Source organism: Ovis aries, chromosome 13 (genome assembly GCF_016772045.2).
Source record: "Ovis aries strain OAR_USU_Benz2616 breed Rambouillet chromosome 13, ARS-UI_Ramb_v3.0, whole genome shotgun sequence".
Taxonomy (NCBI): Eukaryota; Metazoa; Chordata; class Mammalia; order Artiodactyla; family Bovidae; genus Ovis; species Ovis aries.
Window position 1 is genome coordinate 54,984,888 of NC_056066.1, and position 27,770 is coordinate 55,012,657.

The following is a 27,770-nucleotide window of genomic DNA, read 5'->3' on the forward strand; positions in this document are numbered from 1 at the left end:
GAGAAAAAAAGAGAGGCACCAAAATCTATAAGATAGTTCATTCCTCTACCTCTGACTTCCCTTTCAATATACATTTAAAAAATGGTACATTTTGTTTGCCTGCAAGCATGTATATTTAAAATATTTAAGTAGGGTTCTGTCTGCAGCCTTCTGGCTGGTTTCCATGGCAGCTAAGGACCGACAGAATAAAATGGTATTTAACAAACACAAAATAAAACAACAGAAAGATAGCTCCCTTCTTTAACAAATAGAGCATGGGAGCCATTCTAAACAAACATTTGCATGAGTTTAGTTCTGAAAAAGCCCTTAGTGGAATTTTTTTTACATCCACAACACAATGGGGAAGACCAATGCCCTATCCTTGCCCCCCCAAAGCAACTATGGTATTTCTTACTTCCCATCTCTTCTAAGAAGGGGAGACTGTTTTGAGAATTCCCATAAAAGTCATGGAAAGAAAGGTCTCCTGCACGAAACAGCATGACTATTTCCTTGTGTATCCATATTTGGAAGGAAAGTCTGAAGCTAACACTTCTGTGCTCGCTGCCTGGTGTGCGGGGGATGCGGGGGTGGGGTGGAGTGGGGGATGGGATGGACTCCCCAACCCCCCGGCCTCGTTCACTTGTACCCAGAACAACCCAGGAAGGGACGGGCTGACATGGTCGTCACTCATACTTGGGCAGAGGTCCAAGGACTGGCCAGGTTCATACAGCTGTGACGGCGGCTGGGGTCTGAACTCAGCCTCCCTGCTCCTCACTCGCAAGGTGAAGCCCTGACGCGGAGGGCGGATGTCGCCGGGCTGTGCCGTTCTGACACCACTGCCACTGTTGCCTAAGCAGACGGGTCAGGGACTGTCGGGGTGGGAGCATCCCTGGGGAACCACTGAGCCCTGGTTCTTCAGGCAACTTGTTTCCATCACCATCATCCTCAGGGAAGCTTTGTGTTCTCAAGTAGTTTGAAAACCTCATTTCTCTTAACAGACGCTTAAAGCACACCCCTTGCCCTCTCCAGCCTTGTGTCGCAAAATGAAGACACAAGATAATGTGTCTCCCAGGGCCTGAGAAGTTCCCCCTGATCCCACCTGGCTCTAAACCAGGCTCTCTGCACTGCCAACATGTGAAAGCAGGGCGTGCTCTGGGGGGCGTCCTGTGCACTTGTAGGGTGCTTGGGTCCACACGATGCCAGGAGCACCCCCAACCCTCTGTGACAACCCAAACTCCAGGCTTCTCCTCCTGGAGAAGACCCGAGCGCCCCACTGGGGGACCTGCTCTAGAGAGTTAGGACAATTATGTTTTGCCAGCAACGACGTAAATGAAATTACTCTTTAGTTTACAGAAAGAAGTACAATTACAGTAAGAGAAGATAAATAAATTAAATTAGCAAGTTAAGCCAAAATGTATGACTTTTTCCTGGAGTTGCAAGCGGTGGGACTGGTTGGGATCGCTCACATTGGTGTCAATTAGTGAGAAAAACGGTCCGTTTCGTCAGCGTGGATGATTCTGGAAGGCTTCGGTCAGGACGAGCATTTTGTGGGTGGGGAGGGAGGGTCTCTTCCTGTTTGTACTTGCATCTTGGCTCCTGCACAGCTGCAGGAGAGGCGATGAGGGATGCAGGGGTGTGTCCTGCAGAAGTGACGGGTGTCCCCTCATGGGAACAAGGAGGCAGAGTGGTGGACTTGGCTGGGTGGGGATGGCTTCCGCCCTCTGAGGCTTTCGTATTTTCAGGAAAAAGAGAAGCTGAGAGGGGGGAGGTGCTAGGATCCAGGTGGTGGGTACTGGGTGGTGGGACCTCCTGGAGCAGGGAACGGACAGTGGCCGGCCGGAGAACAGTGGTGAGACGCGATGGTCCCCATGGGGCGGGAGAGGCAGCCGGGCCAGCCCCTGGGGGCCTTCAGCCCACTTAGTAAACCAGCCCTGACCGGAGCCCACTCCTTGCCTCTCTCTCAGCAGAGATACAGCAGGAAGCAGGCCGGGCATGGTGCTGGCCCAGCCAGGGTTGCTGCAGAAAAAGCCTCACCCTCCCACCCTTACTCTCAGCTCCCCCCCTGGAACGTCGACACATCTTAGAATAGACACAAATACCTCTCGAAGGGCCACCTGACCTTGGCTCTGCCTAAGGGTGCTCCCCTAGCCTGAGGGTGCTCCCATCTCTATCTGCTTTTCCTATCTCCAGTCTCGACTCAGATGTCGCACTCCTGGCCCCCTGGACAGACCAGCAGCCTCTGCCTTCTACCGGCCCAGCCCTGGGCCATTCCGCACTCCCAAGACAGGCCAGGGAAAGTGACCAGTGATTGTCATGCATTTCTCCCTGGGCCTGGACCCTGGACACCTCTCCTCTGCAAAATGCAGACCCTGACACTCGTTCAAGGACGTCAGCAGCCTGAAACATGGTCCGAGTTGGCCCTTTTCCACCGTGTCACTCCTGCCCTCCCTGGGGCAGCCGGGAGCCCTCCAAAACTGCAGAAGGTGCAGCTTCCAGGGGCTAGAACTCACTCCTGCTTTCGCACTTGCAGAGTTAACAGCTGTGCCCCCACTGAGGTCTAAAACTGGCCACCCATCGCTGGGCAGGTCCACCCGGCTGTGGTCACTATGGATTTCCTTCCTGGCGGTCTGTGTGGGTCTGTGACATGGACACTCGGTTCTCGAATCCCCCAGGCAGTCAAGCCTGTCCCTGAAGCACCGAGCTCGCCATCACGCATGAATGTGGCTGCCACCCTCCAGAGAACAGGCGCATGGACAGCAGTGTGCTCGCTCGCCGGCCGTACTCTCATGTATTGGCCACACTGGGAGTCGCTGTTTCTGTCACGTGGAGGCCACCTTTTGGAAAAGCATAAAAGTACCGTCTTGCTACTTTCTGAAGGTGCATGCACACTCTGCTTCCAAGGCTCCACCTGATGACCTTTAGGTGACACTGCCCGTGGCAGGCTCCACTGGCCCCCTTTGGTTAAGACTCCCAAGTGGGCAGCGTAGGGTTAAGGCATGGGTGCTGGTCCTTTGGCTCTCATGAAGGGCTGCTCGGGGGCCAGCCTTTCCTTAGAGCCTCATTGCTGGGGGGGTGCGGGGTGCGGTGTGTCTCAGAAACTGCTTCTCAGCCAGGTCCTCTCCATTCTGTGTCCTGTCACAGATCTGAGTGTCTGTGATACAGATGGGCTCCTTCTACTCATAGAGGCAGACCGTGGGGATGGGGCTTTAACACCTGTGGTCTTGGCAAGATGTCCTGCTGGGACTGGAGACCTGAACAGCGGCAGGAAGAGGACTGGAAGCTCCGAACTCTCATCCGCCTTCAGGAGGCTACACGGACGGTGTGTGTCTCCACCCCTGGGGTCGGGTCTCCACCCGGCGACATCCCCAGTGACTGACTGTCCTGGGCCCACCACAGACAGGGGCTTCCACGGCAGACGCTTATGTCATGGTTCTGGAGGCCAGAGGCCAAGACCAGGTGTGGGAAGGGCAGTCCCTCCGCAGGGCCGAGTGAGAGGCTCGCTCCAGGCCCCTCTCCTGGAGCCTGGTGGTTGGCGGTGTCCTTGTTTTGCAGAAAGGTCACCTCCATCCTTGTCTTCATCTTCACACAGGTCCTGCCCGGGACTGTGCCGTTGTTCTGTGCTTAGTCACTCAGTCGCATCTGACTCTTTGTGACCCCATGGACGGTATCCTGCCAGGCTTCTCTGTCCCTGGGATTCTGCAGGCAAGAAGACTGGAGTGGGTTGCCATTTCTTCCTTCAGGGGATCTTCCTGGCCCAAGGATTGAACTTGCATCTCCTGCATTGGCAGGCAGATTCTTTACTGCTGCACCATAGGGGAAGCACCAAGGACTGTGTCTGTGTTGAAATTTCCTCTTTAATAAGTTTACCAGTCCCGTAGGATTAGGGTCCCTCTGCCCCAAGGACCTCACTGGAACTAATTACATCTGACAACCCGGTCCCATTCTGAGGAACTGTGGGCTAGGACTTCCCTACAGGAACTCTGGGGGCACAGTTCAGCCCAACACTTGGGGAGGTGTAAATCCCAGGGAAAGATGGCACTTTGGCATCTGGGCTTGGGCACGGGATAACGCGTGACTGAGTTTATCTTTCATAGATGCTGACACACTCTACAATCTAATATTAGTTTCATAAACAACAGTTTCCTTTTTTGCAAACTATACCCACAGGTCCTATTGACACTTTCAAGTGCTGCACAGCCAGCCAGATGACGAGGGTGCAAGAACTTGATCTCAGTATCGACTATGAGGCCGAACGTCGCTCCAATTCCTTGGGGGCGAGGCAGCTCTCCCGTGGGAAATATGTGACCTCATTTGCATTTTCTAATTGAATTGCTATCAGCTTTCCTGCAAGACTGCACACAAAAACCTTCTTCCAGCTTCCAGCCCTGCTGGTATTACCCACAAAAAGACGGCCTTTAAATGGTTGCTAAGAAGGGAGAGGAAAGGGAGAAGTTGCCAGGAGTTTATGGTTCACCTGACCATAAAGCTGCTTTTGCCCGCTCCCTGAGAGTCGCTGAAATAACGGACGAGGGAGACCGTGCTTGATGGGACCTGACGCGAGAGAGCAGGGATTTACGGAACCGGGAAATTAGGGGGTCCCTTTGCGCCCTCCTCCGGGGATTCGCCTCAAGTCTCCTTTCATGAGAGTTTCCTGGGACTTTTAACGCTGCAAATGGCTCCTTTGCGGCAGGCCTTTTGACTTCCCTGGTGGATCAGACCAGGGCATCTACCTGTAATGTAGGAGACCCAGGTTTGATCCCTGAGTGAGGAAGATCCCCTGGAGAAGGACATGGCTGACTCACTCCAGTATTCTTCCCCGGAGAATTCAACGGACAGTGGAGCCTGGCAGGCTACAGTCCATGGGGTCACAAAGAGTCGGACATGACTGAGTGATTAACACTTTCACTTTGTGTTTCTAGAACCTTCTACCAGCAGAACTCCCACTTGCAGAGTCCCCCTTGAACTCCCCACCTTTCCAAATCCAGCCAGAAAGCCCTCTGCATGCACTGAAAAGATGCTTTGAAATTGTGAAGTATAAAGGACCTGTGGGAAAGTGCTTGCAACTTCAGTAAACAAACACAGGAATGAACACCTGGCCCAGGTCCCCCTACTCATTCCTCAAAGCCCCCTAGGCCCGCCTCCTCCTGCTTCCTCTGTGAGGTTGTACACACACTCCATGTTGTCCACGTCTGGACCACAGTCTGCATTTCCTGGCCCTCTATCCCTCGATGCATGTCTGTGGGATTTGCCTTCCCTGTTCATTTTTGCTGCTACACAGAATTTCGCTGCATGAAGCCACCACCACGTTCTTAAACAGCCTAGTGCTGATGAGCCTTTGGGTTCTTTTCAGGTTCATCAAATTCTGGTGCAGAGCTCTTGGTATGAATGGGCACATGCTTCCTCTGGGCTTGTACCTATAACCAGTGGCATGATGAAAAATACACACTTGGTCTCTGCTCCTCATTCCTGACACAGAGCTCTTGAAACCCCTGCAACCTCTGCAGTGATGGATTGACAGGGGCACCTTACCCATGGCTCCTAAATCCCTAGGAATTTCCTGGGTGATAGAGCATCTTTTGTTCTAGTGAAGTGATGCTGGGTGGGCTCCTGGAGGGGGCTGGTCACCAGAAAGTCTGAGTCATGATTAGGAACTTGGAGCCGTCAGCCCCCTGCCTACTGAATCCACTGGGGAGGGGAGAGGGGCTGAGTTGAGAAGCTGAGTTCGTGGATCCTGCCTGCGGGATGAAACATCCATAAAAGTCCCTGAGCTCTGGGGTGTGGAGAGCTTCTGGGTTGGTGAACACATCCATGTGGCAGGAGGGTGGTGCACCCATCACCACGGGGATAGAAGCCCTTGCATTTGAGACCCGTCTGGACACCCCCTACGTAGTGCTTGACCTGGGCATTCCTTCATGATAAACCAGGAAGAGTAAGTGTGTGCTGCCCCCAGTTCTGGGAACCTTTGTAGCAAATGATTGACCAGAGGTGTGGGTGGTGAGAACTGAGTTGGACAGGAGCGAGTAATCAGGAGGAGACTCACCCCTTGTGGCCCACATGTGACGGGAAGTGGGCTTGTGGACGGAGCCCTGAGCCTCGCGGTCGGTGCTGACTCCGGGCTGCGAGGGTCAGAATTGAAATACACTAGAGAACACCCAGTTGGTGTCCATGGAAAGTCAGAGGATTGGCTGGGGTGGAAAACCTACAGCTTTTGTGTCAGAGGTGTGAGAAGAGGAAGTTTTCCTCTCAACTAGGCAAAGGTATATTCAGATTTAAATGGAAAATGCTGATTGTTATTGGAGAGGCTGTACCATAATGCATCCCCACCAAGCACATGGGAATGCCGTTTCTCCGTGTTCTAACCAATGTGAGAATTGGTACTGCCAGTCTTTTGAAGGCTAGTCATTCTGGTAGGTTTTGGCTTTTATCTGCATTGCCCTGCTGAGGTTGACATGTCTTCACACTGACCCAGCACCAGACTCTCCTCTTTCATGGACAGCTTGTTGTTTTTTAATTTTTCTCCTATCAGCTTATTTGTCTTTACATAGTGATTTGAGGCTCTCTCTATATTCAGGTGGATAAGGAAATGGCAACCCACTCCAGTATTCTTGCCTGGAAAACCCTATGAACTGAGGAGCCTGGTGGGCTACAGTCCACAGGGTCACAAAGAGTCGGACACGACCGAGCTTGCACGCTCATCTATATTCAGGATGTGCCTCTTTGTCAATCATTAAAAAATTATTTACTTTTAATTGAAGGATAATTGCTTTACAGTCTTTCTGCTTTCTTAAGTAGTGATAAGTAGATTCTCATTTTTCATGAAGTCAAATCATCAACCTTTGCTGTAGTCTCTGTGCTTCATCACATATAAGAAAGCTTTCCTCACACATCACTCCCAATTCTCTTCTATTTGTCTGCTTTGTCTTGCAAACTCAGAGTTACAATCCACCTGGAACTGATCGGGGTGTAGCATGGGGGTAGGGGTCAGTTGGGACTTCCCTGGCGGCTCAGATGGTAAAGAATCCGCCTGTAATGAGGGAGATCTGGGTTGAGAAGATCCCCTGGAGGAGGGCACGGCAACCCACTCCAGTATTCTTGCCTGGAGAATCCCCAGGGACAGAGGAGCCTGGCAGGCTGCAGTCCATGGGGTTGCAAGGACTTGGACATGACTGAGCGACTAAGCACAACAAAGGGGTCACTTGACTTTTCCCCTTTCAGGTACCCCATTAGCCCAGCATCACTTACGGAAAAGACAGTCCTCCTCCACTATTCTAAGTAGGCTTGGCAATTTTTTTTATTAAGGGGTCACACAGTTAAATATTTTAGACATTGCAGGTCAAGAAGCAAAGTCGAGGATATTAATTTAAGTGCTTATACAACCATTTGAAATTACAGAAACCATTCTTAGCTTGCAGGCCTCAGCAGGCATGTGGCAGGTCAGATGTGACCTGTGAGCTGCAGTTTACTGGCCTCTGCCATCCAGCGCCACTCATAAAAAATCCAGTGTTGGCACCGTGTGTATTTGATGAGGTAAATCAAGTCATTTACGTGAAGCTGGCGAATTTTGTTGTATAAAAGTTAAACCTCCATGAAGATGAAAGTGAAAGTGAGTTGCTCAGTTGTGTCCCACTCATTGCGACTCCATGAACTATACAGTCTGTGGAATTCTCCAGGCCAGAATGCTGGAGTGGCCTTTCCCTTCTCCAGGGGATCTTCCCAACCTAGGGATCAAACCCAGGTCTCCTGCACTGGAGGCAGATTCTTTACCAGCTGAGCCTATCCCTTCTCAGAGGATCTTCCCGACCCAAGAATTGAACTGGGGTCTCCTGCATTGAAGACGGATTCTTTACTAACTGAGCTATCAGGGAAGCCTTCCATGAAGATAAGACTTTCCAAAATGTTAAATATTCTTTTCTGTACTGTTCTGTTCCATTTGTTTGATCTCAAACAGTGCCATCTAATGACTGTAGTTCTGTGGCTCTCAGATGGGGCTCCTGGGGAACATCTGAGGATGACATGAGACAGCTTTGTTGCAAACAGGGGTGGTGGGGTGCTGCTAGCATCTGGAGGGGGGCAAGGGATGCTGGCAAACATCCCACAGTGCACAGGGCTGCCCCACATCAGAGATGATCTGGCCTCAAATGCCAGCAGTGGTGAGGCTGAGAAACTGGTGTGGTTTATTCAGAGTCTTGATGTCTGAAGCACCCATTTTTGTGTCATTCTAGGTTATTCCTGCAAGCGTGCTCAGTCGTTCAGTTGTGTCCAACTTTTTGAAGCCTCATGGACTGTAGCCCACCAGGCTTCTCTGTCCATGGGATTCTCCAGGCAAGAACACTGGAGTGGGTTGCCAAGCCCTCCTCCAGGGATCTTCCCAAACCAGGGATCGAACCTACGTCTCCTGTGTCTCCTGAATTGCAGGCAGATTCTTTACCACTGAGCCACCAGGGAAGCCATTTGTATTTCTCTTTAAAAATTTAAGGTCAGCTCTTAGCCTTTCTATAGAAAAGCAAAGAAAAAACATGTTGGATTTTTGCTGAGATTGTGTTAAATCTATAGAAACCTTTGAGTAGAATTGACATCACCATAACATTAAGCCTCTTATGAACAGGGTGTATCCCTCTATTTTCAAAGATCTTTAAGTGTTCTCAGTAATACGTAGGGAAGTCCCTGGTGATCCAGTGGTTAGGACTTCATGCTCTCACTGCCGAGGAGCTGGGTTCAATCCCTGGTGTGAGAACTAACATCCCACAAGTTGCAGAGTACAGCCAAAGAGAAAAAAATTGCTCTCAGTAATATGTAAGGGTCTTGTATAATTAATGCAGTTGTAATCGGTATCTGGTTCAGATTTTATTTTCTAACTATTCCTGGTCTGTTGTTGATGTTCAGTTGCTCAGCCGTGTCCAACTTTCGACCCCATGTACTGCAGCATGCCAGGCTTCCCTGTCTTTAACTATCTCCTGCAGTCTGTAGAGATGCAATTGCTTTTACATCCAGCATCCTTGCTAACATCATTCATTAATTCCAATAAATTAGCCACAGATTATTTTGGATTTTCTACATTCACAATTATATAAGCTACACATAATGCTAGTTCTGTTTATTCTGATTTCTTTTTCTTGCCTACACTCACTGGCTTGCAGCTCTGGTGTGTGATGTAAGAGTGTCCGTGCCCTATTTTTGAAGTCAAGGAAGGCTTTGAGTATTCCAACTGTAGTTCAGATGTTTGTTATATATACTGTTTGTAAGATTAAGAATGGTTTCTTTTCCTCATTAGCTGAACAGTTTCATCTTGAATGGAAGTTAAACTTAATAATCACTCTTCAGATGATCATGTGATGTTTATTCTATTTTGGATTACTTGGATTAATGTTTAAGTGTTAAACCAAATCTTGATTTCTTGAAACAGATGAATGTGGCCATTGTTTATCCCATGTAAACATGGGGGGAATTCATGTGTGTTAAAATTTTGCTTAGGTTTTTTTCCCATCTATTCTGAGTGGACAGGCATGTAACGATCCTCTTTCTCATGGTTCTTTCAAGGTCCTTGCTGGCTTTGGGAAAAGTTCCTGTTGGTCTCAACATGGTCCCCATTTGGTTGGGGATGCCATCCCTCTTGTAGGATGAGGTTTAACTCCTTATAGCTTGGGTAAAACTTATCAGTGGAGCCATCATGGTGAGAGTAATTTTTTGTGTGTGATAAAAATCTGAACTAAAACTTTATTCACAATAATAAAACAGTTCAGATGTTCCTTTCATGTTAATTTTGGTAAATTTTATATTCTAGAATGCTATCTAGTCCATCTTTGTTTTCAAATATATTGGTATAAATTGTATATAATGTCCTCAAGTGACCCTTCTAATGTCTGTGTGATTGGTCCTGAGGTTCTCTTGTCATTCTAGATAGGAATTATTTTCAGGTTTTTTCTTAGTCTAACTGAGCCGACTTCTGTCTTTGTTGATTCTATTATTTTCTGTTTCATTATATTCTCCTCTTTGTTTTATTATTCCCTTCTTTCTTCTTTGTATTTCATTTCCCATTTTTATAATTTCTTGAGATGTGTTAAAATTGCTGATTTTTTGCAGTCTTTATCTTCTAATATATGTATTTAAGGCTAAACATTTCCATCTGGCATGACTTCAGTGATTAATACATCCCAACTAGTTTTATTACTCAGTTCAAAACAATCTCCCATTTCCATGTGATTTATTTTCTACCCAAGGGTTAATAAGAAGGCATTTACTTAACTTCCAAATCTATGGGGATTTTTCAGTAATTTTCCTTTTTATCGATTTCTAGTTTAATTGTTCTGTGGTAAGAAGAACAGAAACTACACTTTGATTCTAAACTTCTGAAGCATTTTGACGTTTGCTTGACGTTTGGCTAATTTTTGTAAGTATTCTGAGTATACTTGTAAACAATCTGTGTTTAGCAGCAGTTGGTTTCTGTGCTTTATGTACATCTCACCAAGGTCAGACTTCTTAATTCTGTGCTTCTGATCTTCTGTCTCCTTACTGAGAGTTTGTCTGCATGTTCTATTGTTTACTCATGGACGCTAGTTAAAATTTGCCATTGATTTCATACTTGTTTATTTGGCTGGTGTTTCCCCTCCTCATGCTCTTACGTCAAGCTTTCCTGTATCCTTACGCTTTCTAGATGTATCTTTTGCAAGCTGCCTGGTGGTGGTTTAGTCGCTAAGTCGTGTCCTACTGTTGCGACTCCATGGACTGTAGACTCCTTGGACTATGGCCTGCCAGGTACCCCTCTGTCCATGGGATTCTCCAGGCAAGAATACTGGAATGGGTTGCCATTTCCTTCTCCAGGGGATCTTCCTGACCCAGGAATCGAACCAAGGTCTCCTGCATTGCAGGCAAATTCTTTATTGACTGAGCTATAAGGGAAGCCCTGTAAGCTGCGTATGGATAGATTTTGAAAAATATATTGTCAGTTTGTTTTTTTCCAAGTACAAGAGTTAATCTATTTTTAATGATTACAATTAACAATATAATTGTAAATCTACCCTATGGGTCTTTGATTGTTATCTGCTTTTCCTCTTAATTTTTAGTTATCTTATCTTGTTCCTCCAGTCATTTTCGGTTGAGTGCTAGAAATTGTATACAAAAGAAGACAGATATAATTTGAGGTCTGGCATGATACCTTCCCCTGGAGAAGATTGACATTTGCTTCTGGCAAGTGACTAAGGACACCAGCCATCTGGATCACCTCAATCCATTTACACAGAGTGACATTGTTCAAAGGCCGGCCCTGCTTTGTAAGGGCACATCAGCCAGTGTCCCACACCGGTGCTCCTCCCTGTCCTCCCAGGCACCACCTTCGTGAGGACCCCATGGCCGAGGACCCCGTGGCCGAGACAAGCAAAGGACTCAGAGGGCTGGGACCATGCCAATGACAGCAAGAAGATCTACTATTTTTCACCTCTTTGGGGACGATGGTCTCATAGAGTCTGCACCCTGCCTGACCTCGCATCATCCCACATAATCCTCTTAACAACCCCTGGGTGGGATGTAGGCAGCATTGCTGTCCCATTTTCCAGAGTAACAAAGCCTCAGAGAGGTTGTATGCTTGTCCCAGAACATCAGCTGGTAAGCTGGAGGAGCTTGATCCAGACAGACAACCCAGGGCAGCCAGGCTCTGTTATGATGCTGGGCTCAGCTGTGCCTAGAAAGTCCCTTATTTACTCCTTTCCAGAACATCAGTTCTCCCATGTAGCAAGAGGCTGCAGTCACACAGCTCAGCTTCCCCACCTGTAAAGCAGGGACAGTGACTGTGTCCACTTTGGGAGATGTTGTGAGGATTGATGTGGACACACTTAGGGGAGGGTCCTAGAAAGTCAGGGCAAGGCTCTTTGGGTTTGAAGATAGGAAGCACGGAGCCCTTAGCAACGAAGCTGATGGGAAATAAACAAGGAAGGGCCGGCTCAGGTGGGTGGCAGGGGCGCGCCCACTGCCCACACGGTCGCGCGTCATCTGTTCAGGGTGCGGCCCCGTAGTCACCCCACGGATGCCCTTAACCTGGGACGTGGAATCTGCAGATCAGGTGCTTCTCGGCCCCGCCTGCCATGGGGTTGGAGGTGCACGCATCCTGGGGATTGTCTAATTGCATTCACCTTCTTGGAAGATCAGGGGATTAACTGCCTCAGAAATCACTTCATTAACATGCTTGACAAACGGTGTCATTATGTTTTTAATTAGTGCCTTTTATCTGAGGCCATCCATGGGCTTTAGAGAGCCCTGCTCTTTGGCCACAAGGCACTGTTTCCGTTTCTGCATTGCCATTGCAATCGAGATGTAAGCCTTCTACTGCTGCCCTTGGCTCAGCCCTGGCAGGGAGGGGGCCTCCATGAGGGCCATGTTGCCCACCATGGCGTGGCTGGTCATGATCACTCAGGAAGGGATGGAAAACCACATCCATCTCAGGATTTTCAACATCCTCAAGATGAGACTCATGGTCTGAGGGGCACCCCTGTTAGAAGCGTGTTTCAATACCTAGCTAGTTCAGCACACCCCCGAGGGCACCCAAGATGTCATCAGCAAAGGTGTCAGCCCACCTCCCAGGATAAGGCTAGTCACCGAGTCACTGATTTTCTAATCTAAATCACCTCCTGGTGGTTTAACCATATGGCTTAAAAATAAGACAAAAATGAAACACAGCCCCAGTTTTCCAAAGTGAGTTCCTCAGAACACCTGCCTTGAAAATTTTCCCATAAAGAAGGTTTCTTTGTCAAATAGGTTTGGGGAAACTTATAGACTGTGTCCCACTGGGGTTTGCTGAGCACTTTAGTTCTGTGAGGTTCTGGACAAATCTACAGAAAGGCATCTGGTCAATCTGGTCTAACCCTCCACTTCCTGTGGGCCCTTCCTGAAGGAATACCCCTGGATGCTGTCCTGACTGCCTGTCCTGCTTTACCTGCTGTGTGTCTTTTCTCTTGAACCACATGCATATCATAACACCAACGGCCACAAGGCCTCTCAAGGGTTCTCCCTCCCTATAGGTCCACCTTCATGTAGATGGACGTGCAGTTGGACCCACCATGCGGGTCCTCTGGGCCGCAATTTCTCTGCTGACCCAGCAGCCCCCAGCCTGAGGCCAACACAGCTGCTGAAACGCGGGCCAAGGTGAGCAGAGCTGGGCCCCGCAGACTCAGGAACCTAACGTGGGCATTTCTGGGGGCTGAGGAGTCTGGACCTGGAGTCCTGGGGCACACAGGGTGGAGAGGTCTTTCAGGATGCGGGGGTGGTGGGGGGAAGGTGAATTCACCCCTCCCATCCTATCAACACAGCCACGAAGCTAAGTTAGAGGGGAAGTCAGAGGGAGGGCTGGGGCCTGGGGACATGGGCTGGTGTGTTTATGTGAAGTGTGCCCTCCCCCCTCTCCCTCCTCCCGTTCCTCCCCCTCCTCTCTCTCTGAATCAGTCTCACACCAGCTACCCTGCCTGCCTTGCCCGGCCAGCCACATGGCCTCTGTCTTACTTCTCGTTCCTCTAGGCCTCGGGAGCCCCCAGGCTGAGGGGCTACAAGGTTAGGCAGGAGAGGTGTCCCGTGAGAAATGGAGCCATGAGGCCCTTGTTCTCAAAGGAACTGAACGTCAGGGTGCTGATGACCATGCCCCAAGCTGATGGGGGCCTGTGAGCAGCCCTGCTTGGGAAGGCGGGAGGTCAGAGGTCGCCCCCAAGCCTTGTGTCACCCACTCAGGTGTCTGCCTCTGCTAATCAGGCTCGGCTCAGCCACCTGAGGAGGAAGGACATGCGCCCAGGCCCTCCCTGCGTGCAGTCATGCTTCACCTTGTGTCCGGAGTGCGTGGACGAGGTCTGGGCCACCAGCAGCCTCACTGCAGCGTCCCAGCGCTCAGCCGTCTGGTGGTCCCACGCCGTCACGGTGAAGGCCACCTGCTCGGAGGGGATGCGCAGCTCCCGGGTGGCGAAGACCGTTCCGTCGGCCCCAACCTTGAAGTCCATGCTGTTGGTCTCATAGTGCGTCCCCTTGGTCCCCAGGCAGCTGCTGAACTTGACTGCAAGAGAAAGGGGATAAGGTCAGGGTGGGTGGGAAAGCCTGGTGGGCAGGTGTCTGCTCAGAGCTTATGTTCAGCTGCAGTCCTCGGTCTCTAATATGGGTGAGAAAGCGGTTATTTAACTGATTGCTTGACCTTCAGGTACTGAGTTTTATCTCTGTGTGCGCTTAGCTGTGTCTGACTCCGCGACCCCATGGACTGTATGTAGCCCTCCAGGTTTCTCTGTCCAGGGGATTCTCCGAGCAAGAACACTGGAGTGGAATGCCATTTCCTCTTCCAGGGATCCTCCCAACACAGGGATAGAACCTGCCTCTCTTTCATTGTAGGTATATTCTTTATCACTGAGCCTCCAGGGAGGTCCAGGGGTTTTTATCTCTACCTCCTGGGAATCAGCTGAGGCCTTAGAAAAAGGAACAACAACAAAACACAAGGAACTTGCTTCATTCTCTCTGAAGCATAGCTGTTCTCATCTCTGCAAACTCATCCGCCTCTCCCCAACTTAACTACCACCTCTGGGCTCAACTGGAGTCTGAGTTGACCGGGGTGGCATTCAGTGGATTCTCAAGTGACCTTGGGCAGCTGGAGCTTTCTCATGACCTGGAAGCAGGCGTGTAAGGTGGACGGTCTACTGACCCCAAACATCCATTAGGCACCTCCTGTGACTCCATCTCCGGACCACTTGTGCCCCCCTGCCCCCTCCTTGCAGGAGAAGACAGAGCGGAAGCTGCCTGTTGCCTGGGACTGCATCAGGGCCTTCTTATCCTGTACTTCTGTAGCTGCCACCTGAAGCCATGGTAAATTACGAGGCACCCACAGCCAGTGTCACATTCTGCTGATGAAAGTAACAGATAAAGTTACCTAACATTTATAAAAATGTGGGTATCTCAGCAATTATGGTGGGAGGATTGGTTTTTTAAGCAATTTCACTGTCACAGCTTACATGATTTAATTACTATTTATTCTAGAAACTAAAAAAAAGCTCCTTATTGTTAGTTCTGATAAAGTGTTTCCCCCAGGTTCACCTTTTATTGTTGGCTGCCTTGAAATAATAAATAACATGAACGTTCCCTCATTTCAAATACTTCACTCCAGACATCTCCCAGTCACCGACACCTCCCACTCGTGGGTTTAATACAAAAATGCTCTTCAGTGTGATGGAGCCAGGCATCTCCGCGTGTGCACAGACTCCAGGGTTCACAGACGAGGTCCTCGGGTGGAAGAGGACAATCCAGGTGACGAGTGGCTTGAGGCTCCAGGGAAATGCCCCCTGGGGAGGGAATAGTCACATTCTTTCCTAAGTGACAGGAGAATGCTAGGCTGCTTTCAGTGTACCATCGCCCAACGGTATACAAATTAAAGTCAGCAACAAACTGAATGGATCAATCATTTCTGATGCTCAATTGTCTTTGACAAAGATAAAATGACAATGCTGTGATTGCCAGAGATTAGCACAAAGTACAGAAATAAGCCCTTTGTTCTCTGAAAGCAAATTTCTAATATCACTAATGGGACTGGACAGCAGCAGGGAGTTTGCATTTCTTCCAGATTAAGTGACGGTGTTGCTGTATTTTTTTTTTTTTTTAAATTAGTGCAGAGCTTTGGCGGCATTTGAGGAAAGTGTGGACGCAGATGTCGGAAAAAAAAAAATTACCTGCGTAGGCCCTGCCCCAATAGGAAGGTTGGGGCACCGTCCACAGGAGCAGGGACCTTGCAGGGGTTGGACATCCTCCATGGATGGGAGACCCTCAGAACATTGAAGATGGCACTACCAGACACGACCTACAATGATAAAGCCAGCCTTTCCATGCAGGCGCCTTTAAGACCATTTCAACCCCGGGGTCTGACTAGGACCCTCCAATCCTGAGGAGGCACAGGGGCTTTGGGACAACACAGAACTGGCCTCTGGCTTGTGTCACTGCAGGCTGGCTGATCAGCTCCACCCAATGGCTCATTTCACCACCTTGTCTGAGACTTCGAGCCCATGTCAGTGAGGAGGCGGGAGCTGGAGTGTGTCTGTGGGAAGTTGGGGGCCATTCCAAGCGCACACAGAGTCGGGGAGCTGGCTTTTCAGAAGGAGGAGAGTTCAGGACAGTGCCTTCCTGGGCACTGCTGGGTGACCATCTCTCTGTCAAAGGGAAAGATCAGGAAGGCTTTTTCTTCGTGACACCAGGGGCATTCATGGCACTTCAGCTCTGATTAAGTGAGTGCCCGTCTGAAACCCTAAGAAATGTGGGTTTAGATTTCTCAACATGCAAACATTGCTCAGAAGGTTACAGACCCTACATCTTGTCATAAAAATGGGAAGTGAGCTCTTGGTGGGTGGGGGAGTGGGCAGACTCCCTGAGACACATCTGGGGTCTTGGGCAGGAGCTGACGCTTCACCCAGGAGCCCATTTGTATTTTCCTGGAGAGGTGTTCAAGGCAGTTGCCTCTTTATTGGTGGCTGGGAGGCTCAGAGTTGGCGCTGTAGCTGGGGGCTAGCCAAGTGGAGGCTTTTACCACCCTCAGCGTATCCTGCCCAATTTTCTCTCTGCTTTCTCTTCAACCTACTTCCCTCCTCTTGTTCCTTTTCATTTTGGGGTCTACCTCCTCTCTGCAGGTAAAGTCCTTCTCTTTTAGGGGTCAGAAGCTGTCGGGCCGTGCACACCCATGGACTCCTCTTGGGCCAGGCCAGATGCTGTGACCCCAGCAAGAATGTCCTCCAGCCTCGTGGGAAGAAAACACCTATGCAGAGTTGCAGGCACTGGGGTCATGACCTCCTCCAGGCTCCACTGGAGCAAACTGCCTGGAGAGGTGGTGACTGCATCTCCTTCCATCCGTGGCTGGGATCTGGACCCCCTGGTGTGCTTGCTCCCCGCAACCCAGATCGGCCACACGTCTCCGAGGCCTGCTAATTGCTTCCATTAGTTTTAAACAAACTTGACAAGAGGCAGAAGGATTCCTGAGAGAAATCAGGTCCAGTTGATGAAACACGCACAGTCACAGCCCGGGCTGCCTCTGTCCCCTTGGAGGTGTGGTGGGCTGTGAGAGGCCTGGTGGTCCTAGGGGGAGGACTCGGCCACCTGCCCAAGGACAGGGCCAGGGATAGGGGCTGATGTGTGTGCCCCTGCTGGGATGCCAGGGTGTGGAGGGCCTGTGCGGGGTGTAGCTGAACTCTGCAGTCATGCCCACCCTGGTATGCCTCCTGGGGATGCACCTGGGACCATGGGTCTGTGACCTGACCAGCAGCAGGTGCTCTGAGCACTGGCCTTTGGGAGCACCAGCAAAGGGTGAACCAGGGCTGGCGCAGGCAGAGGCTGGCTGGATGAACCCAGATCATCTTACACCCCGGCATGTCACCCATCCGAGGAGATGGGAAGCAAAGGCACTGGCCAAAGTCGCACAAAGTCATTCACTGCACAAACATACTCATGGGCCCGTGGTGCCCGGCTCTGGGGATCTACCCAGGAAGACCTAGAGTGAAGGCTCCAGGTGGGAGGTGACTGGGAAATGGCAGTGTGGACGGTGGAATCTAACAGAGGGCCGGCCAAGCTGGGGGGTCCCCGGGTGGGGAGCCCTGTGGGAGGTGTGGGGTCAGCCAGCCCTTGACATTCTGACCGTCTTGCTCGACTGGGAGCCTAGGTCCCCTTCCCCAGCTGGCCTGGCCCCCCAGAGCCTGCCTCTCCCTTTAGACTGGATCCCATTTCCAAGCCCTATTTATTTTGAGAACAGACACCCGCCAGCATCCGCTCTGCTCCTGAAATGTAACTTGATGCTGAGAAGGCCCAGCGTTTACATCAGCAGCAGCACTGTCAATGGCTTGAGAAGCACGTGCAAGAACCCAACACCCAGGAAACTGTCTAGATGGACACAACAGGAAAGGCTGAACACCAGGAAATTCAAGAAGAGCAGGATTTCATCTTCCAGGGGCCTCCCCTCTCTGACCCTCACCAGGAAGCCAGGAAAATGAAGTGGAGGCTGATGGGCACCCTGGGCTGGTTGTCCTCCGGCTGGGACCAAGGGCAGGGATGCACCCTGCCAGCCATCTGTCAGGGAGGTGTGTTTTCCTCTGTGCTGTGTACATGTTAGTCTCTGTCTGTCATCCTAGTGGTGTCCCCGCCAACACGCCCAATGCGAACCCACTGAGTTATCGCTGGAATCTCTGTGGCCTCCCCCGCCCCAGGGCGTCCTGCATTCTGCCCACCCCTGGAAGGGCTATGGCCCTTGGAGAAGGCAGCTGCACACACAGAGCTCCCATGGGAAGTGCCATCCATCCATCCGTTTGTGTGGATTTACAGATGCCACAGTCAGCAAGAAGCACGTCTCTGCCAGATGGAGCTCAGGGTGGGGCGGGTCATCACACGGGGTGTGGCTCCCAGGGGTGGTGGGGTGGGGGGCTCTGCATGAAGGAAGGAGCCCGGTTCTGAGAGAGCCCAACTGAGACGCACAGCGGGGAGTGTTTTTCTAGGATGAGGACCTGGTGCCTTGGCCAAGCTCCAGGGATATAAGGGTCTCCAGGAGGCCTGGGCTGGGGTGGGCTTCCAGGTGGGCAGCATGTGCAAAGATGGGGGAAGGGCGGAATCTCAAGGACTGAGAGCCGCTGTGGCGGGAGCTGGGCTGTCGGGTAAACCAGAGTCAGAGCAAACGCACAGGAAGGAGGTGCTCAGCCAGCGGGGTGACCTGTCAGTCGTAAAGAACCCACCTGCCAATGCATGAGACCTAAAAGAAGCGGGTTAGATCCCCGGGTCAGGAAGGTCCCCTGGAGGAGGGCATAGCAACCCACTCCAGTATTCTTGCCTGGAGAATCCCATGGGCAGAGGGGACCCGTGGGTTACAGTCCATGGGGTCACAAAGAGCTGGACACGACTGAAATGACTGAGGGCACACTTAGTGCACCGGGAGGGAAGAACCACCCCCGCCCAACTCTGGGGGTTTCTAGGCAGGTCCAGTGGCCTTTGAGGCTGAGGGGCTGTCTGGAGTGAACGTGACACCCTCTTCTGGAGCCAACGTTGAGAGAGGATCCTAGCCTTTCGCAGCCATAGAAACACCCAGTCAACTGAGTCAGAGGCCCACTGCTGTGACTTCAGAGGCGCGTCCTCAAAATTTAGCCACAGTGGATCATAGTACCCCCGATACCCACTTCACACATGTCTGCTTGCAGGAGAGGAACTCTAGAGCCAGGAAAAGATGGAGAAAAGGAAGAAAAAGAGTGAGGAATCCAGGAGAGGCTTCCACAAGTAGGTGGTTGACTACCCACCCAGCAAGGATGCATCACCAGGGAGATGTGTAGGGATGCCCTCCGTGGTGGGGGCGGGGGGCAGAGAGGAGACTGGCAGTGCCTGCACAACCTCAGGACTCCCTGCTCCCCTGTCCTGGGGGCCCCCGAGGGAGTCTCTCGTGGGTCATCCACTGAGCGTGGCTATGTCCCTGTGGGGTCTCCCATTATCCCTCAGAGTGCTGCCTGCTGACTGCGGGTCCCCGAGAGACCGTCACCATTGCCATCGCCCATTGGGAGGGCTGGAGCTGTAGCCACCAGACACAGATGCAGACGAGTGGTGGCTGGTGGCTGGGGAGTGTCTGCCAGGACGTATGGGGTCTCCTTTGGGGGATGAGAAGTGTTGGAACTAGGGAGAGGCGATGACTGCTTCACACTCAAATGTACTGAATGCCGCTGGATTGTTGCTCATGTTAATGGTGAAATTTATGGTGTATGAATTCACTGAAAAGCAGTTTCCAGGGCCTTCTGGCTGCTGGAAGGACAGGGAGAAGGGTCTCTCTGCTTTCTGCCCCTGGAAACCCCAGTCCCCCAGGCCCCACATGCCCAGAGCTCTACAAAGCCTTCCTGTAAATAACCGCGCCCCAGGACCCCAGCTCCCCTCCTCAGGGCCCCTCCCTTCCTGGTCCAAGCACAGGTTGGAGAGAGAGGAGGGTAGGGTGAGGGGGTACTGCCCTCACTGGAGAAGTTGGGAGAAGGGGAGAGCACACCTAAGCCCTGGAGGGAGGCGAAGGCTTCAGGAAGGGGGCATCCAGGCTGCCCTCCTGGAAACCGCCTGTGTATATGAGCCACGTTCCGGGTACCATGCCCCCCTCCAAGAACCTGCGATGGCATCCCTGTGTCGCCAGCATCTCTGAGGGGTGTCTCAGACCTCTAGGATGTCAGGATTTGAACACTCCCCAGAAGCCATCTATCCCACCTTTCATTTTATCAACAAGCAAACTACTCTTGCTGGGAGAAGATGACATTGTGGAATGCACTCATTCACTCCAGGAATTCCACAGATCCCCCCCGAGCCCAGTGCTACATGGGCCCCGAGTCGTTACGTACGCCAGCGTTTCCCATCCGGGCCCTGGGCACTTTTATAATGTAGCTAACCAACACCCCAAACGCAAGGCATTTGTAATGTTTTAGCTGGTGCACATCTCACAGGTCAAAACCTTACATTCCGCAAGCTGGACTCAGCAGTGTGGGGCCCTGGCTCTGGTGAGTCCAAGTTGCTCCTTGTGTGCAGCCCCATAATTAAGCCCTGGGCTAAACAGCAGAGACCCGCTTCTTTTCTTTTTCCAGGACAGTGCAAAACCCTTTCTTAGGAGAATTTTCCGTCCCCCATGCCCATCTTGCTAGCTCACAGCAGACAGGTGCAGCCATGCTTATCCACAGCATCTGCCGAGAATGCATGGCACCCACGAAAGGAGGCACGGCAGCCCCCCCAGCCAGGAGGATTTCATTTAACTCCCTACCCTCATCATTTTTCATTGCCCACTCCGTGAGAGGAAGGGGGCGCTAGTGTGCTGGGAACGGGCTACCCCCGATCTGCTTCCTTGTCGGCACCGGCGTGCTGACATTTATGGGGGCAGCGGGCTGCGTCTGCGGTGCTGGAGACTTGAGCTACGGTCATGAAACCTCTAGTTTTATTATTTTTCTTATTAGTTGAGTTGAGAAAGATCAAATGAGCCAGAGGTGAGCTTGTAGCTGGGCCTGTGCTGAGGAGTAAATATGTTTGCCTCCCTCCTCTCTCCCTCCTTCCATCCATCACCTGCTGCACCTGCTCAAGTGGCTGCCAATCCTGAGGTGCCCTGTGTGTCCAAGTGTGTCCCCAGGGGCCACCTAAGCTGCCCCGTGGTCTCCCTCCTTGTGGTCCGAGGCTCAGTCACCAAGGCCTGTTCCATCCCACCCTGCACCCACTTCGCTTCCCTCCACTCTGTGTGCAGGAATGCTCTCTCCTGCCCAGGGATCACCCCCCTTCAGGGCTCCCTGTCCTCCAGGATATGGGGGACCATCCTTTGTTCCCCCAAGGCCACTGCCTTGCTCATGCGGCTCCAACCACTTATGTCCAGTATGCTGGGCCCTCAGGAACGAGGCCTGCCTTCCTCACTGTGAATTCCAGCACCTGCCAAGGGGTTCCTCTAAATGCTATCGGAATAAATGCATGAGTTCTATTCCCCTTAGCTTCAAAAATGGGAATCCAGGGATACACCAAGTCATGACAAGACGTGGAGGAAATGTAAACACATGTTATAGTGAGAGCAGCCAATCGGAGCTGGCTGCAGACTATCTGAGTCCAGCGGCGCGGCACTCTGGAAAAGGAAGGACTGTGGAGACAGTGAACAACCAGGGGCTGGAATTTACTGATGGTCCAGTGGTCAAGACTCTGCCTTCCAATACAGAGGGCGTGGGTTCAATCCCTGGCCAGGGGACTAGATCCCATATGCTACCGCTAAGAGTTCTCATGCAGCAACTAATACCTGGCACAGTCAAATACACACATAAATAAAAACAAATATTTTTTAAAAAAATCAGGGGGTGCCAGCAGTTGGAGCAAGAGAAGGATGAAAAGGAAAAGAGCACAGAGGATTTTTCACGTGGAGGAAATACTCTGATACTGTAATGGTGGATACATGTCATCACACATTGGTCCAAACCCAAAGAACGTACAGCACCAGGAAGGAACCCTAAAGTCGGCTGTGGGTTTTGGGTGACGGAAGATGTCAGTGCAGGTCCATCCACTGTAACCATGTCTGGCACTAGTTGCAATAAGTGAAAGTGAAGGTGTTGTTGCTGTCGTGTCTGACTCTTTGTGACCCCATGGACTGTAGCCTGCCAAGCTCTGTCCATGGAATTCTCCAGGCAACCATACTAGAGCGGGTTGCCATTTCTTTCTCCAGGGGATCTTCCTGACCCAGGGATTGAACCCAGGTCTCCCACATTGCAGGCAGATTCTTTATCTTCAGAGCCACCAGGGAAACCCCTAGTTGTAACAATGTCCTGGGGAGGTGTTAATAGCAGGGGAGACTGCAGGGAGGAGGGGGCATCTGGAACTCTGTTTTCTGCTCTATTTTCCCATGAATCTAAAACTTCTCTAAAATATAAAGTCTACTAAAAAACGGATATTCACTCTCCATCAGACACGTCTTCTCCAGAGGAAACACTCTGTCTCAGAGATGTTAAAAATCCCATTTTAAAACAAAACACCAAAACCTCTCTGATGCCATTTCATCTCTGGCAGGCAACGTGAAACCTGCCTCTGCCCCAGGTTTCTTTTATAATGAATCTAGCGCAGCGATCCAGCTACCCCAACTTCATATCCATTTTTCTCTCAAGGAAACATCAGTGGAAGTGGCAACAAGCATGCTCCCTGGTCTGGGTGACTGTGTTTTCCAGGGTGCCTCCACCCCAGTACTGCTTTGATGAGCTCCCGGGGTCCTAAGTGAGGATTCACATGCCCTGTGAATCCAGGGATGCTGCTGCGAGAGGCAGAGCTTGTCTCCCCACACACTGCCTACCACAGCTGGGACTGCATCACAAGGCTTCACTTTCAGAATGGTTCTGAGCCCAAGTAGGAGGGGTGTTTCTCCAGGTTGTGGGACTAATTAACAGTCCTTTGTTGAGGAAGATAGAGGTGCAGGTGTCTCAGGAGACAGAGGGCTTGGAGAGGTGGGGAAAGGCAGGAACTCCAGCTCCCAGGAAGGTTATTTACACAGACCTTCCTTCTGCAGTGGTCGTCAGAACCGAGGTCTGAGCTCCTTGTTAGTAAATCCTACTGACGCCCCATCAGAATGGAGCCCGAGGCCCTTAAGTTGGGGGGATCCTCTGATGAAAGAGGCAGTCCCAACCCTGATGAAAGAGGAGGTTGGCGGTCCTTCTGTCTGCACTCACAGAGGGCCAGCAGGGGTGACGCTGGTGAATCTGGCCGCAGACCTGCCGACTGGCCTGCAGAGTGCCAGGTGTGGGAGATGCCCAGATCACAGCTGGAGGACAGCACAATGAGTGACTGACCACGCCCGTGTCATTCCCATGCTTAGAGATTTGGGCCATGAGGGATGTTCTTCCCCTAAGAGCCCAGTGTCACTGGAAGGGGGAAGGGGCCTGTGGTCCATATCTGATCTCGAGAATGTAGGAGACTTGCTAATAGCCAAGGATGATGGGGGGTGCTCCAGAAATTGGGAGTTGACCCTAGGGGCATGGCCCTGCCCAGATTTTTTGCTCTCTCATCAAGATTCCTGGAGTCCATTTGATTCTTTGGAAAAATGGAGGTGGTTTTTGACTGTTAAGGAGAGAAGTCTATGGGGACTTTGCCTGGTGGTCCACTGGCTAACAATCCTTGTTGTCAACGCAAGAGGCCTGGTTTGAACCGTGGTCAGGGAACTAGACATCATATGCTGCAACTATGGGTTCGAATGCCACAACCAAAAATTCTGCATATTGCAATTATGACCTGGCACAGCCAAATAAATAAAGAAAAATAAGTAATACAGGATGCTTGGGGCTGTTGCACTGGGGTGACCCAGAGGGATGGTACGGGGAGAGAGGTGGGAGGGGGGGTTCAGGATGGGGAACACGTGTATCGGATTTATGTCGATGTATGGCAAAACCAATACAATATTGTAAGGTAATTAGCCTCAAATTAAAATAAATTTAAATAAAAAAATAACAAAAGAAGTCTATGGGGACTTCCCTGGTGGTCTGTTGGCTAGCAATCCATGCTCTCAATGCAAGGGTCCTGGGTCTGATCCCTGGTCAGGGAACTAGATCTCACAGGGTGCAACTGAGAGTTCTCATGCTGCAACCAAAGACTCCGCATTCTGCAACTAAGACCCAGTGCAGCCAAATAAATAAACAAAAATACGCAATAAAAAAAGAAGTCTATCACCTGACTGGAGATCTGCACTCACATTCCCTGAACTAATGAACGTCTTGTGAGTTTTCCTGCGCTCGTCACTCAGGGGTCCCGCGAGGCACCTGGAGCTCACCGTTGCAGCGAATCTCACAGATCTGTCAGGACTCTGTGCTCCACACTGTCCAGGAGAGGAAACTGGGGCCCATGGCCAGCGAGCGGCAGAGCTCAGGGCTCATGGGGAGGGGCTCCTGGCTTCCAGCCTGTGCCGGAAGCGCCCTCTTCCTTCTGGGGTGTGAACATGACCGTGGTTGTCCCTGCCCTGGGGCCCTTCCCCAGGGACACAGACCAGCCAAGGGCATCATAGGCGTCATTTAAGAAGCACCACTCCTCAGTAATTTCCAAGGCTCCCCCGAGTCTTTCCATCAGCTCCTGCCACCAAGAGCTTGACATGTAAAACCACACCCAGGTGTCCATTCACAAACAGATGGTCATGACTACATTTTAAGACACCACGAGAGATATGGCTGCACGTGTATGGACAGTCTTGACCGTCTACAAGGGCAGTTCAGGCTTGTGGCTGTAATTCTGTGCACTATGGTGAGGCTGGCCTGGGGTAGACCTTTCCTACTCTCCTGATGAGGATGGTCAGGAAGAAAGGATAAGGCTCAGGCGATCCTTAGACCCCAGGGAGGAGGTTGTGGGCTCTCTGAACAGGCTCTGCGACACCCAGGGCGGTGCCCAGGGGCTCCCTGTTCCATCTCAGGCGTGGGAATGTCATTGCCACTGGTGCTGCTGGCGATGAATGGCTATTGCTAAGCTGCACAAGGACAAGCTCACGTTCTCTTAGGGGCCCTGGTTACAGCTAACAAAGGTGATCATTGTAATAGTAAGGACTGCGGTTGCTTATAGAGGTCTCAGCACCTGCCAGGCTCTGGGCCAAACTCCACACCCAGAGCACACAGCATCTCCGCCATTTGGGAGGGACAGCTGTCACCTGTTTTACAAGTGGGGGTGGGGAGGCAACCCTCACACTTGGCCTCTGTTTGGAGAGTGTCAGGGCAGGGGTTCCCAAGAGAAAATGGTGTGAGGTTGCTCCCCTGGTGGGGCTCAGGGGACAGCTGCTTGCCTGGTGGACATCCTGTAAGCTCCTGGCCGCTTTTATGCCTTAGTCTTCTTTGTGGGGCCACCCGGTGCCAGAGAAGCCTGTTGCGTGAGAACAGGGTGGTTTTGCAACGCCTTCTGTGGCCCCCTCCGTCCTCTAGCCTTGCCTTCTGCAGGCTCAGCTTCAGTGGTCTGGGGCCAGGCTCCATCCGCTCTACGGCTCCTAACACATCTGAACTGGGTGGGGGGCAAGGGGTAGGTGCTGGGGCAGACAGCAGGCTCGGGGCGGGGGCAGGGGCAGGCCAGAGGGCAGGCCATGGGGGACTCTTTACAACACAAGGAGCAGGACCAGCTATTTTTAGAACCATCAGCCTCTGTCATTAGCTCCCGTGCATCAGGATGAAGCTAATGAAATCATTCACAATTAAGGCCCAGGTAGAGAGGAGGTGATTTCTGTCCTCTGGGGCCAACTCCCCTCCCCCTCCCCTTCTCTCCTCCTCCCCTCTCTATTCCCTTCTCCCCTCCCCACCTCCTTTGTCTCCCTTCCTTCACTCCCCTGACTGTCCTCTCTGCAGGTGAGGCCAACAGGAGGAAGGGGAGACCCCGGCTGGGCCCCAGACCTGGTTTCTGATTGTACTCCATTCTAACGAGGGGCAGTGGAAGGCTGTTTCGTGCTCTCTGTGTTTTAAAAGCACTTGTGAGCATTCCCGCTCCCCAGATCCATCCACTCACAGCTTCCTTCTCCTTTCCAAGCTCTCAGAGACTGTTCCTACCATCTAGGGAGGACGTGCCGTTTGAGGACGTGCTGTTTGAACCTGGGCTGAGGATCGGGAGGGCGGCTCCAGGTGGCACAGGGACCTCAGTCTGGTGGGTGACTCTGGAGACTCCAGCTCAGAGAGGTGGGATCAGCCTCCTGGCCATGGTCTCTCCCAGCTCCGGAGTACGGGGGCTCCTCACACACCCAGCACCATGAAGAGAGGAGCAGATACATGCTCCGCGTCTGTCCATCTGTCTGTTCTGATCTGCGTCCATTCATCTGTCCAACTGTCCACCCACGTACTGAGTGTCCTGGCTCACCCCTCATACCCTGCTCTCTGCTGGGCCCACCCCCTACCTCTTGAGGAGCCCCTGTTCTTCAAAGAGGGGAGACCCCTGGGCAGAACCAAGGAGATGCTCAGGTGGGGCTGCACCACAGAGCAGTTCTTTGGAAAGAGAGTGGCCACATGCTGCCCTCTGAACTTGCCAGGGTGGGCCTCCTTCCGACTCACTTTGGGCTCTGATGGTCGGGACCTGGAGACACATTCACCAGGCTCACAACGAGGAATGGTTGGTAAAGAATGAAATCAACCCGGACGTGGAAAGAAAGAGCGTGAGACACCTTGAGACACTTCTTCCTGTCACCTGTCTTTCTGGAGCACCTCATTCCTTAGCCAGGGACCATCCCAAGGAAGCAAAGGCCTGAGACATCTGTGTTGTTTCTGGTCCTAATCCCACGTCTGCACGTTCACAACATCACCGTCCACAGAATGCCCAGGACCACAGGTCCAGGAAGGAGGGGGGCAGGAATGTGGATTCACAATGTGGCTGCCATGCCCCCTGCTTCTCCCTCTGGCAATCTTCGTTAGAGGCACAGGGGCCTGGGAAGTCTGTGAGGGTCAGGGGAATATAAGCCTAAGATGGTTGGACCCAAGGCTGAGAGGGGTGTCTCTGCTCCCATGATTGCTGAGCAAGGAGTACCTGCTGCTGAGAAACGGGACTCACTGGCTCCTGGGTCTCCTCCTGGGAGAACCTTGCTCTGGCTCCCAGTTCTGGGCAAAGCAGGGCACATGGTAACCGTCCAGGAGCAAGGGAGCCACAGCATGCCCTGCATCGGAGGGAAGAAGGGTGGACTCTGTCAGTAACACGTGAACACGTACGTAGCGACCAAGTTAAGGACAGTGGCTCGGGGACACTTGTTCTGTGGACTCCTCATGACAAGTGTGATTTCTTTTCTACCGTAAATACAATGGCGATTAGAAGGATAAATGTCCAAAGCAAGTCCTGCATCTGAGGAAACTGTTGTAATAGATGCCTCCAAAACTGCTGCCGCTTCATCTCAGCCTGGGGCATGGGCTGGATGTGCCCCTGCAAGGGCTTCCTGACCTCCCTGCCTCTGTTTGCTCTTCCTCTCCTGTCAGCGGGGGTTCCTGTTGGTGGAATCTGTGATGCTGCTACTGTTCTCCCCTTGAGCAGAAAACTGAGGCTCCGGGAGGTTTGTCCATGCTTCTGCGCCCTGTTTCTCTGATGGAGGCCACTGGACAATTGTTGCTCTTGTTCCATAGCTCAGTCATGTGCTCTTTGCGACCCCATGGACTGCAGCATGTCAGGCCTCCCTGTGCCTTGCCATCTCCTGGAATTCACTCAAGTTCTTGTCCACTGAATCGGTGATACCATCCCACCGTCTCAGCCTCGTTTGCCCTCTTCTCCTGCCCTCGATCTTTCCCAGCATCAGCGTCTTTCCCAAGGAGTTGGCTCTTCGCATCAGGTGGCTGAAGTATTGGAGATCCAGCTTCAACATCGGTTCCTTCCAGTGA

General features: G+C 51.7%; 1 protein-coding gene across 2 annotated transcripts in view; it reads right to left on the reverse strand.

Annotated features, from left to right (window-relative positions):
• CDH4 (cadherin 4) overlaps positions 1-27,770 on the reverse strand; it is a 482,605-nt gene that overhangs the window by 120,024 nt on the left and 334,811 nt on the right. For both annotated transcript variants that reach the window (XM_042229909.2, XM_027976984.3), the window contains exon 3: positions 13,776-14,002. In XM_042229909.2, the coding sequence (XP_042085843.1) occupies positions 13,776-14,002 (227 nt within the window). The remainder of the gene's footprint in view (positions 1-13,775; positions 14,003-27,770) is intronic.